Below are 18821 nucleotides of genomic sequence, written 5' to 3' on the forward strand. Positions count from 1 at the left end.
CGAAGAAACATAGTGGCGCAAAGTTCGCAAATTCTTTTTCAGTGGCTATTCCATCCAATGACGATATAAACCAGGGAGGCAAATTGCAGATTTCTCTAATACTTTATAAAAGTTATTATATATAACACAAATCGAGCTACATCTGGATAATGGATAAGCGAGCAACAAGCTGCGCTGCTATCTACTTTTGAATCGCAAAGCCTATTCCACTAAATATAAATCTTTGGTTCCTCGGGCTCTGCGAGTCATTGTGGACCACCTTCTGCATCCGCTCCAAGAAGCGAACCGCCTCGAGAGCTAGGATCCAAATGTGTCGAAGGCAAATAGAATGAACATGTGTTGATTCTCCAAACACCTTCTTGAGCTATTATTTTGACACGTATATAGTTTGGAATATGATATGACCGATGTAACAATTTGTAAAGAAAATTTGGAATATGATGTGACAGTTTAGAATTGTATGGAAAGTTTGGAATATGATGTGACAACTTATAATCAGATATGATGTGACGGCCGATGTACCAATTTATAAAGATAGTTTGAAATATAATGTGACAATTGATGTGATAGTTTATGAAAAAACTTTGGAATATGATGGGGGTAGTCAATTTGATGGGCTGTGAAGGTTTAAAACCGATTTTCTTTTCTTGTTTGTACCACCAACCAAATTCTTTTTATTAAAAGAGAAGACGGGCCAAACAAGAAGCTTACCACGCGAGCCACAACCAAAACAAAACGCCGTGCACTAAAATGTCTCCAATCCTCCCAAGAAAAATCTAAAAAATTAGATTATTAACTCAAAGAAAACAGCAATGTTTAATATCCCAATGAAGGTTCAAAATGACCGGCTTTCCTTCTAACACCAATTTATTCCTCGCCTTGCCTTTCACACGCCACCAAACCATGATGAGAATAAGAGCATTGACACCTTTGTAGACGCTCTTGCTCAAATTTGTTACTTGTGATGCTATTTAAATTAACTTTTAAAAGCCAATCAGACGAACGGCTTTGGCCCATACATTTTAGTATTTGGTTGATACAACACTAATTGGAAGACTAGTTTGATGTTATGTGGTTCGCTTGAGAGTTCAAAAGAAAAAAAAGAAGTAACGTTTGACACATACAATAGTCATTTTATTATTAAAACCAAGTAAGATTACAAAATGTAGCTAGACATAAATTCATAATATCACCATACTATCTACTACCTAGCTAGTCATGGATGATGGAGTGTATTAGAATCGAAGCCTCATCCGTAGCCGGAGCTCTATCCTCTGTTAATTTCCCACACAAACAAACACATAATATTCTTTTAGTTACACTTTAAATATAAAGAAATAAAATTATACAAAATGTAAAATAAGGGAAGATTAACATACAAACTACACTATGCGAATCAAGTAGCGTAATTATATATGCAAATAATGATGCTACACTATAATTACATTATCATGTATATATAATTACCCTACTTGATTCTTACAGCTAGCACATTAATTTAATTTATATTTGATTTAACCACATTTGAAATAATGTGACTAACCTGAAAGTGTTCTCGGCAACCGTGCCACAATGCTATCGATAATGTTCTTATCTTTCTCATCCTCCACCACTTCTGCACTGTCACCTTTCCTGTCATCTTTATCTTTATCTTTTTCTTTACTGTTGATTGTACATTTTTCTTCTTTGATTTTCTCGAATTCGGCTTCGGGTTTATGATCACTAGGTTTAGGGCTATTAACCAAATTGGTAATGAGTTGATTAAACAAGCTAGGAGTAGTAGCTTCCTTCTCTTCTTCATATTTAACTCCATTAATCATTTCATCACCATTATACTCTTCTAACACAACCACCCCACTTGCTCTTTTTTCAAGTCTTCCAACAACACCCTTCTCATCATTATCATCTTCTCTTCCTCTCTTGTTACTAATCTTCTCTTCAATCAAATTTCCTTCCATCTTAGATTCTTAGTTGTGGTACCTTAAAATTAAAACTGAGTATGTGATAAGGTCAGAATAACGTTGTCTTAGTTATATTATGAAGATCTGTGCTTGGTGACACGTGCTCTGCACCCAACCACTTTCCTACACGTGGTATCTTCATAAATTGTCGGTTCTTTGAATGGATAAAAAGCTTTAAAAGGATCACATATTTTGTCTCCTACTTAATTTAATATACTCGTTAAAAGTATTATAAACCAACCGACCTTTCAGCAGGATTCTTTTGAAAATATGTTTCACTGAAGATATTATTCGGTGTTTTTTTAATTCATGTTGCTAAGGTTGTAACTTGTAAGCGAACCGGACGTCCGTCGAACGTCCAGCGTAAACGTGTTTACGAAAAGTTCATTTATGTTAAGTCATTTAATGAAGAACCGGACATGAACAAAAAAAATTCATTCGGTACGCATAACGAATGATTCATATAGGCCACATTTGATAGTGTTTGTGAATGTTTGATAATGTATTCGTTTACATCCCAGATTACATCCATTTAGATTCGTCCAGTTAGGTTTGGTTATTTCCGTCCGTCGGCTAATGTGTGTATTAATATTTAGTAATTAATATTGTTTATTTATTTGTTTTTCTACCCTCGTATATAAACCATATTAAACGATAAAACCCTAAATCTACCATACGCCGCTACCACCATTCCACCATAAGTCTCGCCTTCCTCCACCACGGCTCCAGTATCCGACCTCCTCCGGTGTCCATTAGTGCACGTTTGTCTATTAGTGTCTGTGAGCATCCGTTTACAATATTAACGAGCGAACACGAATAAACTCAATATCTTAATGAACAGAGATTGACATTAATTTTCATTCAGCAGAGTGCTCGTGAATCGTCCGTTTATCCGACAAAATCTTAACAATCGAACATGGACAATATCTCATCATTTTCGGTTCGTTTACAGTCCTACATGTTGCCAAAGTTGCACATCTTCTCATAAATTAAAACTATTACTTGTTTTTTTTTTAATTCCTTAAGATATTGTCATTTTCTATAGTAAACAAACATATTTAGTGGCGAAGCTTGAAGAAAAACACCGGGGGTATCGAACTCAATACATATAAAAAAAGATCATAAACAAGGGTGTCAAAAATTTTGGATAAAAATAGGTAAAGATACATTACGTATAAATTTTTTATTTTTATATCACAAAAACAGATAAATTTACAATATTTAGTAACAAAAGAGGGATTTTTTTTTTTCAGGGAGGGTGGGGGTGTTAGGGGCTTAGTAACCTTTGCCCATGATAAAATTTCGTAACTAGTTTAGTTAAATGACAAAATAACGTTTGGTTCATCACACATGATAACCAATGTGTCTAAAGAAACGAGAACGATTTAATTAAATTTTAAATCAAAACACAGATAAAAATATTCTAGGAAGGCTCCTTTTATCATAAATAATTACTATTCTTATTAAATTTAACTAAATTGTTTATCTTGAGAACGTAACTCAAATTGAAACTTAGAGGAGTGTTTTTATGGTTATCTAGCTTACTGAAACGTTTTAACTTAAATTTTTTAAAAACTCTAATTAAGTATTTAATAGGAATATTAACCTTGTCTTTGAAATATCAATAGAATTTCAGAGTCACATTGCTACAAATCCGAGCAACGGCCAGAAAAACCGACATCAAAAGATAAAAACTTCTCGCTTCACCATTGACTCGAATATCGTAGCCATCTATACAAATCATGACTATATATCATAAACAAAACCATTTATACCATCCTACTATCAAGAGGCACAATTTTTTTGCCATTTGTTTATTTTTTTCTAACTATAACACCACAGTGTGCTAGAATCCTTTTAGGTAACGGGGTAAGGATGCAGTCTTTTTGTAGCCTTTGCTGGATGAATATCTATGTGTGATAAGCTCACCGCTGCCATGATGGGTTGCGACATTTGGACTGTTGCAGTGTCCTAGCCTCACAAGAAAAGTGACCATTGTTCCCTTACCCAACCCTTCACTCTCAACCCATATATGACCACCCATCAGATTCACAAACCTGAAATTACATCTCTCTAAATATGAGAAAGTAAATATATACCAAAACAAAGTTCAAGGAAGCGATGTTTTCGTGCGTCCTGTGCATGTTCTTGTTTACGAGCTCTCATAATTAAAATGAAATGTTTGAAAACAGGATTTTAGAAAGGAAAAATCAGTAAGATCCTTTACCCGTAATTTTAACAAAATAAGCTTTACTTTTAACAATTTTCAGTCAACAATTGCTTGAATGGTGTATGGCCCAACAGATTTCAATATTGGTTCATCAATTTTCAATCTTGTTCCAGATACAAATCTGGAGCACCATATTAAATTTGCTACACCGGTGCGTAAGGGTATGCCATGTGGACGCTTCTAGTTGTCTGATACATTTTTTTTTTTGTAAGTTAGAGCAAGAAAATTCAAATGATATTTTTGAAAAAGAATACATCTATTTTGTCAAAATTAATTATCGAACCAGATGATCATTTAAATGATTTTCCCCGTAACCAAAATCTTTTGGTTAAAATATTTTAGTTGGAATATGAATTATTTAAAAATAGGTGATTTTCGGTTTGAAGGCTACACTAAGTGGACCGACGAAGAGCTGGGATCGAAAATGGTGGTAAAAATTGGTCTTACCAGGATTATCATCCCCTTAGTTTATCGAGGCTTTTTTATCCCACGAAGATGTTGGGGATTTCTGCAATCGTATATATCTTAGGAAAATCTGAGAGTCGTGAAACACTTTCAGATCAAAACTATTTGTTGGTTCCCAAAATGTTTTGACCGGATAAAACTCAGATTGAGTGCAAGAATCAGTATGGAGAATGAGAGAGTTTATTGAACCAGAAACAATATCATATGATCAAACTACGTTATATTAGGGTTTGAAAAGGCAGGTATGATGATAACTGCTTTGAAGTTATCATAACAGTTATCTGATTAATAACTGAAAATACGCTCATTTTGATATTAAAATTTGTAAAGAAAATTAATTAATAAATTAATTTTCTGATACGTTTTTAACAAAGATATAGCCCCTTGGACCCTGCCAGGGGTTGCCGCCCCTCGCACCTCGCTACCAGGGGCGCTGCCCCAGACCCCCGCCAAGGGGGTGTTGCCCCCTTGGAACCCCCATGACTTAGGGGTTTCGCCCTAAGTACCAATAGGATTATAAATTATAATAAGATCAAATAAGTATGCATCCCGCACCCGACTTATTTAGATTCGTATTACAATTAACTTGATCAACAAGTTAATCCTTAAATACACTAAAATCACTAACAGAAGATCGGGAATTACAGGGTTTACCCTAGTTTCATATTTAAGTGGTTTTGGGCTTTGAGTTGAAATTACGAAAATGGGATGACACCGTGATGCTTGGAGAAAAACGTGAAAGAAAAAAAGGTGATGTGACGCTGATTTCATGCGAGATAAAATGAGGAAAATGGAGAACCTGAGAGTACCCCTATGCTCTAATAAAGTCATGTACATACCTTTTACATATGGCAAGTCCAAGGCCCGCACCATTGTTTTTAATGGAACCATTTGCAAATTTGGAAAAGATGTGTGGAATATCTTGTTGTGCAATGCCACTACCAGAATCCTTAACCTGCACAAACACTTTAGTACGTCTTGTTTTCTATAGAACATGCATCTTATATTCTCATTAAAACATTGTTTGGATCCTATCAAACATGCTAACCTGTACAAGCAGGTAAAACAAGCCGTCGGTCACGGTAGGGCAGAACTCAGGTGTTCGCCACTCTCTTACAAAGTCAGAACTCAAAATGGAGGCCTCAACCTTTACATGACCTTCGTTAGTGAACTTAACCGCGTTACCGGCAACATTCAATATGGTTTGCATAAGCCGTTTTTTATCACCAATCCCATATGTAGGTAAATTCAGATCAAAGTTTAAGGTTATTGATATGTTTTTCACACATACAACAGGGTGTATTAATATAATCACCTGCAACAACACAAAATTATGATTTACATATGTTAAAAAACTTAAAAGTTATAGGTGTCCACGAAACCGAAGTAACTCGGTAATTGGAATAACTGATGTAACCGAAGCAAATAAAAAACCTATGGTTAGTTTTATGTTTTCTAAAAACTGGTTTTTCGATTTGGTTTTGATTTTGCTAATAATCACACATTAACCGGAATAACCGAACCTAACCTAACTGAAAAAAAAAATTAAGCAAATTATAAAAAAAAAAATAAGTAAATTATGTTGCACACAAAAAATAGGTTCAAAAAAATAAATAAAGCTTAAGTTTCAAAAGTATATTAATTATTAGTTTGGTCCATCATCTTTTTTCAGACCAAATGGTAAAACCAAGAAACCGAAGCCGATTGTGAAAACCAATAATCCATAAACAAAAACCGAATGGTTTTCAAAACCCAAAAACCTAATTTTCTGTTTTTGGTTCGTTTGTGACCCAAACCAACGCTATTAAATGCGTTTTGAGGGTAATAAAACATGAAATACATGAAAAGTGGCGATAATATCTACCTCACTGAACAATTCATGGATGTCAAAGATTTCATTTTCCAAGTGAAGGGTACCATCTTCCAGCCTAGAAAGCTCAACAACATCATTTATAAGTGCCGCAAGAAGGTTACTACTTCTAAGCACTGTCTCGGTCATGGCTCGTTGTTCTGGAGTAAGTTCGGTTTCAAGCAGATGAGACGACAACATCATAACCGCATGCATAGGTGTTTTCATTTCGTTATTCATGACACCAAGAAAGTCATTCCGAGCACGAACAACCATCTCAGCTTCTTGTCGGGCCAACTCCAAAGCCACATTCTGTTGCATCAATTGATCTCGCGCTCTCATAGACTCTTCAACAATTGCAGCATGAGACAAAGCCACGGCAACCTATAGAATAATGAAAACCCAGTAAGATACGAATTCGTGTTTTATTTATTTGTAGACTACTTAAAAAGAAAACTTAATAAAATCATATCTTCTCACTATTGTATAATTATATAGGGTTTGGATCAAATACAAATGATTTTTATCGTGAAAACTGTACAAATAACAAGAGTAATTATATTAACACTAGAGTAATTATTATTACTTTAAAACTTTTGAACAAGAGTAATTAATTATTATTACACTATATTATTTTTTATAACATGATTACTATCGTTCAAAACCGTAATTACTCTAGTTATTTATATATTTAATATGTTAATTTTATATGTACCGGATCTCACCCCTAGTTATATAATTATATAACAGTAAGCTCTTAACTAATATATTCTCTCTAATACAACCTGGTCCGCAACAGCCTCCACAAGCTCCAACTCATGATCGCGCCATTTCCTTAAACCATTCACCGGCAAAACCAAAACCATGATTGCGAAACTATCTCCAACGCGATCAACCCAGTCATCGATTTCAAATTCCGGGAGAATCAAGAGAGGGACACGAATAACAACCGCTTCAGGCACCATGTATCGGTCCAAGCCAGATGTAACCCGGGCCAAGGGGCTCAAACCATGAACTCTCACTGGGCCCGGGCTACTCAACACCCGAGTCACTTCACTCAAACTCATGGGAACCGTAGACCCCACCGGTATCAAATTATGCAAAGAGTGAGACACATGAAACACCATACCCTTTGGCATCCACAATGCACATTCGTTAAGATCCAATGTCTTACCTAACTCGATCATCGTGGTTTTCAATATAGTATCGCGATCAAGCGTGCTTCGGATTTCATGTGTCAGCATTCGAACATGTCTCCCGGCTTCTTCCTTTTTGATCATCAACCCCATTTCTTTATCAAGATCTTCTGCTCGTTTCCTCAAAAACCGCTCTCGTTTCTTCACGTTGAGCAGCTCGGGTATGATATGAACGAGCATTAAAGCCGTGATGCATGAAACGAAAGCTGTGGACAATTTAGCTACGGTCATAACCATGACAACGGTTCTTGAGTGTGGGGAAAACATCCATAGGTTTATGAAATGTGTCGAACCGCAGAGAACGATGAATGCACCGAACTGCACGAGGACCCATCGGTACGGGAAGTAAGCAGATTTCTGGACGAAGTAGATAAGTTCTAATGGGATTGAGAAATAAGCAAGTGAGATGAAGAAATCGGATATGTATTGATATTTGACCAGGATATGATCATCAGCTGGCCAATGGGTCTCATAGCAATAACAAGAATCCATGAAAGATTTTAGTTTAGAAGCTGGTGATGTAAATTAATATAGAAAAAAGAAGAAAAGAGGTTTAAGGTCTCGCAAAGACAGATAAATGATCATGTCATTCACGAAAAAGTGGCACATTGATCTCTGTCAGACTGCACGGGTTCATCTTAGGAAAAAAGAGAGTTTGCCTCATTTGCTATCATTTTGGGTCCTACCTTTTGATTTTCTATATTTTTCATATCATAAAATATACATATTTGGTAAATGAAATTTGATTTAATAAATTAATGATAGAAATTAGTTAAAAAAAAATTGTGTTGTTAAATTGTCACCATGAGAGTTTTTTTTTTTTTTTTAAATGTGTAAGTTAAGAATTGATAAACAATTATTGACAAACCAAAGAAAACTTTTATTCAATCAAAACTTAGAAAGATTATTGAAACACTCGAAAACCATAGAGTTAGTACTAACACTTCGTTGAGACTTGTGTCAAATAAACAGTCTATACAGTGAACTAAAATATGTATAGATATGTGAGATACAAACCTTGTGAGATACAAACATGATGATCGAGATGATTCACTAGAAATATATCTTAGGCTAAACGAGAGAAGCGTAAACTAATTACGTTTCAAGAGAGTGTTTCGAAGTGAAGCGGAAAGGGAGGGGGGGGGGGGCGATAGAGAGAAAAACAATCAACTAAGATGACACGCGTATTTTCAGCTCCAATCTCTAGCTCCCATTACAAATGTTAAAATATCAAATGACCTCCTCAATTGTTATGCACAAAACAAAAGAATCAAATAGCTTACATTCACATTTACTATTTTTTTTCACTCTTTTTATCATTATTATAATAAACGAAAGGCAGTATTTTAACACCCCTTCAAAATGACAAACAAATCTTTCAATCTAAATTTTCACACACAAATTTATGTTAAATGTACCTCCTTCTCTACTTAACATACCCTCTCCCTTGAACTTTCATTTTCTTTATGAATTTTATTTGACGTATTAATTCCCTGTAACCTTTTATTGCATTTTATGGTGTCCATTACAAATATTAATTAAAAACTATAAAGTATTTTTATTTTATTTTTTTATCTCCTCTTTAACTTTCATTTTATTATAAGAATTTTATTTTACATATTACTTTCATATAACATTTTTTATATTTTATGGTATCTCTTTAAAATATTAAATTGAAAATTATAAAGTTTTTTTTCTCACTTTTTTGTGTTTATTATCCTTGATCATAATAATAATAATATTTATTATTATCATTATCGATGTATTATGATATTTATAAAACAACATATTATAAATATATTGATACTATTAAACTTAAATAAAGATATTATATATATTTACAATATTAATACTAAAAAATAAATTAATAGTGATACTTGATAGTTTTAAGTGAAAAAAATATTATATGGGCTAATATGTATATGAATAATGTTAAAAGCTAATAGTAATTGATCTAATAAGTTAATGGGGATGTATGTTCAGTAAAAATTGTATAAAGAGAGACACGCTTAGCACCACCCATAAGAGAAACACAAACCTTTTGTAATGATAAGTTGATAACTACAATTTTTTCTTCCAATATCAATTATACCCTTTGGTTACTTTGATCGCTAATTGTATCAACACCCACACACAACATTTCATCTCTGGTGGAGTGGTTATGCTAATGATGGATAAGTGTGCCTACCCTCTTTGAGGGATCAGGTTCGAATCTTGAAGCCCCCGAGTTTTCTATTACAGTGTATTTACTTCAGAGAGACTTCTCTTGTGGAGGGTACAACATCTGTTTAATAACAGGTGGCTGGAAATTTTCTCGGGGAACGCCAAGCCAAACTCGAATGCCAGCATGGGCCTGATTAAGACAACATAGTCTGACCTGAGTAGGATAGTGGGGCTCCTCAGTGAGAAATTGCAGTCTAACTTAACAATGAAATTCGTCGTTAAAAAAATCAACACCCACACACATTTGGTATTTTTGCTAGATTAAAAATATATTTCCTTTTCTTTTCTAGATTTTTTTTCTATATTGAAAACAAGTGTGGTTTTCTTTTCTAGGATTCTTCCATTTGACAAGTTTCAAGATTTTTTTAAAATTCAACACCTTACTTTACAAAGTTTGTTTATTAGCCCATAATTTTTATATAATCAATTTATTAACAAACCTTATAAAATATGACAACTAGTATATCATATCATATGTATATGCGCTATACTCAACATTTAGTTCATTTAATTTTGACAAAATCATAAATCTTTATTGATATTTCCAAATAATTATTTAAATATTAAACAAAAACTTGAGATGTTAATGTTGACAACTTCACATGATTTTCAATTGGAAAATATATATGGGTTTCAAAAACTTGTCACGAAAATAATTTATGACTCTTACAATGTCTGATATCGCATGCATGGTGCATTGTTTGAGTTGGTTTATGCACAATAGTCTAAACTTGCACTTTATGTGTTTCGGTGAGGTTGTTGATGCATTTTGAAAACATCCCGGTATATTTTTTCTCAAAAATTATTTGTTGAGCTAACTGGTTATTCGGATTCTGATTGGGGAAGTGATTGGTTATCATAAGATGTGTCACTAGTTTTTGTTCTTTTTTTGGAGGAAAGGGGGGGGGGGGATATATTGATTATTTTAAAAGGCATGAAGCTACTAAAGTAGAGTATTGAGCAAATTACATGACGACTTGTGAAATTGTTGAATTTTGTAAATCACGGTTGATCTTAATATTCAACCTTCTTTACCAGTAAAGCTATTATGTGACAATAATGCTTGCAATTCGCATTGTTGCATATCATGTCTTTTATAAGAACAAAGCATTTTAAAATAGACTTACATTTTTATATTGAATATTGTAGCGGATATTATTAAGGTGTTTAAGATTGATATTGAAAACAGCTTGTGAATGTCATTACAAAACGTTTGTGTTACTTTTGACATAAATTTTGGTGTGATAAATAATATATGATGGATATGTTTGCCATTTGAAATGAAGGGGTGTTGAAATATCTACAATTCCTAATTTAATAACAAACATGTATATAAGCTATTTGTAGTTATGTTTAGCATTTGGTTCTTTTGTATTTGTGCTTAATAATGTTTGAGGGGGTCATTTGATATTTTAACAAATGTAAGGACTACATGGAAGTTGTTGGAAAGCCGGAGGTCGAAGATGGAAATATGAAGGCGTATAAGATGATTGTCTGTCACTCTTCGCTTATTCGCACCGCTTAACTTCGAGACACTCTCTCGAAATCCTTGTTTACAATTCTCTCATTTAGCTGAAGATTTTCCGTTGATTCATCTTAATCATGAGGTTTGTATCTTACATGTCTGTAATTTTGTTTGTTACATATATCATGTCCACTTTATAACAAGTTTTTGCAAGTAATTGTTGTTCTAGGGTTTTTTTTACGTTTTTTGATAATCGGTCCTTTCAATCGGATAACTGCTATCTTTTCTTTGATTTATCAAAAGTCTTTTATCAAATCTACACAAATCTTCAAAATCCCCTCATTTGTAAAACAAATTAATTATGGCAATTTAACATGACACAAAAAAGATAAATATATAAAAAACCCCAATTTTATTATTTTTTTAATTTATATGTTCTCTATAAGATAATGAAAATATTGAAAAAAGAAAATGATAGGGCCCAAAATGATAGCAAATGAGGAAAACTCTTTTTTTCCTAAATAAACCCGTGCGGGGACAGAGATTGGGTCAACTTTTCGTGAATAATATAATCTCTATATATTGGCAAAACCATAAGTCAACTTTTTTATTTCTTTTCTAAATAACACTACTATAGGGAGCTCATGTGATACCTTAAAAATAACAAAAACATAAGAGTTAAATTTAACGATAAACATGATAACATCCATTATGAATTTATAAGATATAAATATTAATAAACAAAATTTTATAATTCATAAATCTTTAAGAACCTATTTAGATGCAACATTGGATTATGACTTAAATGTTTTATATTTGCTAGTAGGGGTGTTCAAAAGTTGATTCAAATTCGAAACTTTCGAAATTCGATTTGATTCGTATTCGATTATTAACGATCGAATTCTTTTTAAAAAATTCGAATTCGATTCATATTCGAGTATAGTAATCGAATACGAATTTATGATTTATTATTCGATTCGATTCGAAATTCGAATTCAAATATATATATAATTTTTTTGTTTGGGCCAAATACATACATAATAAACATTCATTACAAAATATTTAAAACCCAATAGCACATATTAGTTTTTCTTATCCCATACTATTTGTCTTTTAATTTTAAACTGATTATCACATGGTATTTAGCTAGTTTAAACTAATATTTATGTGTTTTACAATTATGATATTGGTTTTGAAATTTTTACATAGGTGAACTTGAATCAAATTGAATTTATTCGAATTCGGTTCGTATTTGATTCGAATTCTAGCTCTAAATACGAGTCGAATCGAATTTCGAATATGGCATATAATACGAATACAAATTCGAATCGAATAATTCAACTTTTATTCGAATACGAATACTGGCAATAAAATAAATTATTCGAATTATTCGATTCGATTAACTTAAAAATTCGTTATTCGATTCGATGAACACCCCTATATGCTAGTACTAATTATAAGTGAAATTACAGTATATCATTTATAAATCAAGAAATCCAACACAATTACCACTTAAATGAAGTTGGTAAGCATCTTTAGTTTGAAACATGAGAGTAGGGGTGTTCAGTATTAGAATCGGACTCGAATAACTTGAAATTCGTTTCGAATCGTATTCGAATTTGAAGGTTCGAATTCGATTTTCAATCATTCTAATTCGATTCAGTTCGAATTCGATTTTAGAAATCGAATACGAATTTATGATTTTAAATTCGATTCGATTCGAAATTCAAATTCAAATTCAAATTATATATTTTATCTTTGTTATATATATACATACCATATAAATCTTTTGAATTATATAGAATAAATATTGAAAGTTAATCACTTTGGTCAATAAATAATGTAACTGGACAATAATAATTTGAATATTTGGGATGTCATAACTTTAAATGATATATTTATTTTATGTGCTTGTACTTTTTGTTGTTAAAAAACTCAAATTTGTAGTGGTTTTGAAACTGAAATAGATTTTTTAACTGAATTTGAATCGAATCGAATCGATTCGAATTCAAACTTCATTCTAGAATCGAATTTCGAATTAGCTTTTCTGAAATCGAATCAAATTGAATTTGTCGAATCTATTTCGAATTCTAATCGAATTCGAATCCAGCTTCAAAATTTCAAAATTCGAATATATTCAAATATTCGAAATTCGATTCGTTGAACACCCCTACATGAGAGGTAGTCTCATGTTTAAAAGAAGAGATGATAAAATAGGAAACTGCTCACGTAGCATCTACGTCTTACAGGTTGCTAAAAGCGTTCATGGATGCTTGTTATTTGTTGGTGACCCAATGGCCAGCTGCTGATACCCTGACCAAATATCAATACATATCTGATTTCTTCATCTCACTTGCCTATTTCTTAATCCCATTGGAACTTGTATACTTCGTCCTGAAATCGGCTTACTTCCCATACCGATGGATCCTCGTACAGTTTGGTGCGTTGATCGTTCTTTGCGGTTCGACACATTTCATAAACCTATGGACGTTTTCCGAACACTCAAAGACAGTAGCCATGGTTCTGACTGTGGCTAAATTCATGACAGCTTTAATTTCATGCATCACAGCTTTAATGCTTGTTCGTATCATACCCAAGTTGCTCAACGTGAAGGATGAAACTGGTAGGCGTGTTCGAAAGCTGACACGTAAAATCCAAAGGACACTTGATCGCGATACCATATTGAAAATTGCGATGATTGAGTTAGGTAAAATGTTTGATCTTAGTGAATGTGTATTGTGGATGCCAAATGGTAATCATGTAATGGAGGTATCTCACTCTTTGCATGGTTTGATACCGGTGGGGTCTACGATTCCCAAGAATTCGAGAGAAGTGCGTCAGGTGTTTAATAGCCCTGGCGCACTGAGAGTTGATGGTTTGAGCTCGTTTTGTCCGTGGGCTAGATCTGGCAGAGTGGTTGTTGTTCGCATACCTCTCCGAAAGCTCTTTCTTTTTGACCCTGATAATTGGGTTCATTTCTGCTATGCGATCATGGTTTTAGTTCTTCCGGTGAATGGTTTAAGGAAATGGCGCGATCATGAGCTGGAGCTTGTGGAGGAGGTTGTGGACCAGGTTGTGTTTATTGTTATATAATACACTATATCTTACAGGGTTTTCATATTATGTACATGTTGTATTAGAGATAATACATTAGTATGGGTTTTATTGTTTTAAGATTATATCATAATAAGAATATATTTAATAAGGTTTCCTTTGTGAATAGTCTATTAATAATACACAATATCTTATGGGGTTTTCATTATTCTGCAGGTCGACGTGGCTCTGTCACATGCTGCAATTGTAGAAGAGTCTATGTGGGATTGTGAGGAGTTGACAGAGCAGAATGTGGCTTTGGAGTTGGCCCTACGGGACATGGAGGTGGCACTCGCGGCTCAGAATGACTATTTTCGTGTCATGAATCTTGAAATGAGATGGCCTACGCAGACGGGTATGGCGTTAACGTTTCTTCAATTTAGAACTGAGCTTAGCCCGGAACAAAGAACCATGGCCGACATGGTTCTTAGAAGTAGTAACCTTCTTGCACAACTTACAAATATTGTTGAGCTTTCTAGGCTGGAATATGGTACCCAGCTCTTGGAATCAGAAGTCTTTGACATCCGTGAATTGTTTCGTGAGGTACTGTCTCTAATCAAATTTTCATTACTTCTAATAGGCATGTGAATGGGCCGGTTTGGGGCTCAAACAAATTATAAGTTCGTTAACATACGCAAATCCTGATTTCGCGTTGTCGCAGGTTGTTGATTTAATACACCCTGTCGTGCGGGTGAGAAGCATATCGATGTCAGTGACCATTGATCCGAATTTACCCAAGTATGTGATTGGTGATAGAAAATGGCTTATGCGAACCATAATGAATGTTGTTGGTAACGCGCTTAAGTTCACCAACGAAGGTTATGTCAAGATTGAGGCCTCCATTCTGAGATCTGAGTTAGTAAGAGGGTGGCAAACGCGTGAGTTTCATCCTATGGTAACCAACGGCTTGTTTTACCTACTTGTAAAGGTCAGCATACCCTATAATATAAGTTGATAGGATCGGAGCAATGTTTTTCATGAGAATATAGGACATGCTAGAAAAAAACGTACTAAATTGTTTGTGCAGGTTGAGGATTCTGGTATTGGCATTGCACATGAAGAGTTTCCCTACATTTTTACCAAATACTTACACCTTGGAAATGATTGCTTGATAAACAATGGTGCCGGCCTTGGACTTGCCGTCTGTAGAACGTATGATATTCCTTTTCTTTCTTTTTTTTTTACTTCCGAACTTGAACCCAGAACCTCCGGTGTTTAAAACACTCTTGTCACTGGGCCACCAACCCAGAATACTATACGAGTTTCCTAAAAGGGAAAATCACAAAATGACCATTTTGAACAATAAGGTTGACAAAATAGACTTGAATTCTTTATTTAATAAAGCTATCATATAACTCTTCGGTTTTTGTTAACAAAACATGTTTCGGCTATCTTGACTTCTTCATGAGACACGGTAGATTGAAATCTATCGAACCGAAGAAAAAAAAATATAAGCAAAGATAGCTTAATAGGTCATAGGTCTCACCAATACACCACTAACCACAATGTAACAGTTGCTTTAAAATATTTTACTATCTCATGCTCAGAGAAATATGATTTCAGGTTTGTTAATATGATGGGAGGTCATATCTGGGCGGAAAGTGAAGGTCCGGGAAGGGGGACAACGGTCACCTTCTTCATGAGCTTGGGACACTGCGCCACACAAAATCACCCAACACATAGTCAGTGAGCTTGCTATCGAAATGTTAAAGGGATAGTTGTTCTTGGGTAGTAGGATGTTAAGAATGGTTTGGTTTTGTTCCTGATGGTTATGGCTGGTAAAAATAAATGCTTTAAAGACTTATATTATAACTTTATATGGTATGTTTTCTATAGAAAACTTTTGGTTATAGTTGATTTCATAGAAAGCTCAAACAAAACCAAAATACTAGTGCAAAAGCAAATAGTATAACCAACATCAAACAAGCAAATGAGTAATTAAGTATCAACATAAGTTAATTAAAAACTGTTTTATAAAAAACGACGAATAACGAGCATGTCAAAAAACTAAACTGCATTGACTAAATAAACATCAACATATTCTTCACCTCCCAACATACAAACCTCACTTCTTAGATTTCTTTGTTGCTCTGTCAATAACACAAACATGTCACAAAACCATTCCTCCAACACTAAAAGCATCAAAAACAAACGTTAAGACTTTAAAATCAACACTCACTGTGCCGGCTGTGACGCAGCTGCTGCTGCCGCCATCGGGGCTGCTGCCGGAGCTCTCTCTTGTGGGCCCTACATAAAATCAAAAGCAAGTGTCACATAATGACAAATAGTTAAAAAAACATGCTCGGATTACGTTGTAAAACTTTATATTACCTGAGCCAAACGTTCTTCTCTTCGTGCTAACTTCCTTTCACGGCTAGCCTTGTTTTTGGCTCGCTTGGCTTCAAACTGGTCAGAAAGTGTCTTTTCACGGGCCTTCTCAGCCTTTGACTTGTGAATGCTTTCCATGAGCACACGCTTATTTTTAAAAACGTTACCCTTAACCTTCATGTACATATCATGATACATATGCTTGTCGATCTTTTTGGCCTCACGATACTTACAAAGCAACCGCCTCAACACCCGCATTCTCCTCATCCATAATATCTTTGTTGGCAACCTTGCCTCTCGTGTACCCTTACGTTTACCTAAATTTCATCAAATAAAACTATTGTTAAATCAACAATCAACGAAACTAAAATCATTTCTTATAAATATTAAATTTTGTTTTTGTACAATATGAATAAATAATAAAAACGGTGAAATACCATATCCTGAGTGACGCCCCTTTCTTTTGGCTTCCTTCATGCGACGGGCACGGGATCGTGAATGAATCTTGGTGGGCTTCCTAATGATAAATCCATCTTTGACCAACTTCCGGATGTTTTGACCTGATATTATCAAACAGAAACCAGAAAAAACTAATAAAAAATGAATAAAAAGTTATGACTCTAGAGGGTGTTTGGGATTTCTTATTTTACCTAGTTATGACTTATTTAAGTCATAAGTTACAAAGTTGTAACTTATTACTTATACACTCACAAAAACTAACTTTAACGAACACCTTATAACCTATAATAAGTTACAAGAAGGTAAAATAAGAAGTACCAAACAAATGGATATGAAATTAAGAGTTTAATAAAAGCATAAACTGTCATTTTTTACCAAAGAAAAACAATTTCAGCATTTAAAAACACTAATTTATTAATCAAAATATCTAGTTTTAGTATTTCATCTTTATATTTTAACTGCAGTAACCTAATATAATCAAATTCAATCACATCAGAAGTTATTATTTAACTCAAAATGAAACTCAAAACTCAAAAAACCATAACAATAAAATTAAACCACAGATACACAAAATTATCATAATCTAATATTCAATCCAGCTTAACATAACCTTTCAGAGCTAAATTAAAAAGAAACAAGGTTAAGTATGAACATACGTGAATTAGCCATTGAAATCTCATTGCCTTCATTAGGATCTAACCAAACCTTGCCTCTGCCGCACTTGAGGACACTGGCAGCAAGCCTCTTGTAGCTTAAGCGACACCATTTTCTTAAAGTAAAACCCACACCACGCAGGGTTAGATTATGGTGGCGTTGACACTGATAAGTTTTTATATCATTACACTTTTTTTTCTCTAGGGTTTGCATATGGGTCTGGACGTGCTTTTTATGGGCTTCTGATTTTTTATTTTAGGCCCGAGATAACTAACAACCTAATGGGCCGTTTTGTACCATTTGTAAATTGTAATGTTTTAATAACCGGTTTATACTCGTACCGGATTTGGCTAAAATATGGTACAACCGGGTCATAGATGTGTACCAAACTGGTTTTTTTCCAAACCGAACTAGTTTATAGACCAAATCGGTTTGGTTAAAGGCTGGTCAAAACCGGTTTGACTCAAACCGGTTCGTTTATAAACCGGTTTAGAAGCAAAATAGGTCAGCCTGGTCCAGGTCGGTTCGGTTTAGAACCGGTTCTCCTCAAACCGGTTTAGTTGTTCAAAAGGAGAACATGTACCAAAACCGGCGGTTTGGGTCGGTTCATGAACCAGTTTTGGTGAACCAGGTTTCTTATCAAACCTGTTCGTGTCAGTTTCTCATGAACCTGTCCCAAACCGGTTTTTTTGTACACCTTAAATCGGGAGGTTCAACTTGAATGGTATTATTGTAATTTCATATAAATGTAATTTCAACTCAAAAAATAATCCAAAACAATATTATTCCCTAATAATAAAAAAAAATAATACAAAAACACTCGATTTTCAACAAATCCTTTTTAAAAATAAAAATATGCATCAAGTTCATAATCAACGTTCTCAGTTTACCATTTTTA

At 34.0% G+C, this 18821-nt stretch overlaps 4 protein-coding genes across 4 annotated transcripts; 1 reads left to right on the top strand and 3 right to left on the bottom strand.

Moving 5' to 3' along the window:
• Positions 1 to 1018: 1018 nt before the first annotated feature.
• On the bottom strand, positions 1019 to 2162 carry LOC143532392 (uncharacterized). Its single transcript, XM_077027455.1, has 2 exons — positions 1544 to 2162; positions 1019 to 1274 (listed from the first exon to the last, which is right to left on the bottom strand). Exons 1-2 carry the CDS (start codon positions 1956 to 1958, stop codon positions 1213 to 1215), a joined length of 477 nt encoding a protein of 158 aa, XP_076883570.1. The 5' UTR covers positions 1959 to 2162; the 3' UTR covers positions 1019 to 1212.
• Positions 2163 to 3616: 1454 nt separating this feature from the next.
• LOC143532408 (ethylene response sensor 1-like) lies at positions 3617 to 8430 on the bottom strand. Its single transcript, XM_077027469.1, has 5 exons — positions 7291 to 8430; positions 6521 to 6889; positions 5705 to 5971; positions 5496 to 5611; positions 3617 to 4018 (listed from the first exon to the last, which is right to left on the bottom strand). The coding sequence occupies exons 1-5, from the start codon at positions 8191 to 8193 to the stop codon at positions 3808 to 3810; spliced, it is 1866 nt and encodes a 621-aa protein (XP_076883584.1). The 5' UTR covers positions 8194 to 8430; the 3' UTR covers positions 3617 to 3807.
• A 2671-nt stretch (positions 8431 to 11101) lies between these two features.
• On the top strand, positions 11102 to 16172 carry LOC143532364 (putative ethylene response sensor 1). The gene is made up of 6 exons (XM_077027432.1): positions 11102 to 11531; positions 13639 to 14461; positions 14660 to 15025; positions 15144 to 15410; positions 15510 to 15634; positions 16046 to 16172. Exons 1-6 carry the CDS (start codon positions 11527 to 11529, stop codon positions 16170 to 16172), a joined length of 1713 nt encoding a protein of 570 aa, XP_076883547.1. The 5' UTR covers positions 11102 to 11526.
• A 219-nt stretch (positions 16173 to 16391) lies between these two features.
• On the bottom strand, positions 16392 to 18069 carry LOC143532393 (large ribosomal subunit protein eL19x-like). Its single transcript, XM_077027456.1, has 5 exons — positions 17926 to 18069; positions 17248 to 17370; positions 16814 to 17127; positions 16662 to 16729; positions 16392 to 16572 (listed from the first exon to the last, which is right to left on the bottom strand). Exons 1-5 carry the CDS (start codon positions 17936 to 17938, stop codon positions 16548 to 16550), a joined length of 543 nt encoding a protein of 180 aa, XP_076883571.1. The 5' UTR covers positions 17939 to 18069; the 3' UTR covers positions 16392 to 16547.
• Between the last annotated feature and the right edge of the window lie 752 nt (positions 18070 to 18821).

The sequence above is a fragment of the Bidens hawaiensis genome, unplaced genomic scaffold (genome assembly GCF_021521415.1).
Source record: "Bidens hawaiensis isolate Kalapana, Puna unplaced genomic scaffold, B.hawaiensis_p1.1 tig00009444_1, whole genome shotgun sequence".
NCBI lineage: Eukaryota > Viridiplantae > Streptophyta > Magnoliopsida > Asterales > Asteraceae > Bidens > Bidens hawaiensis.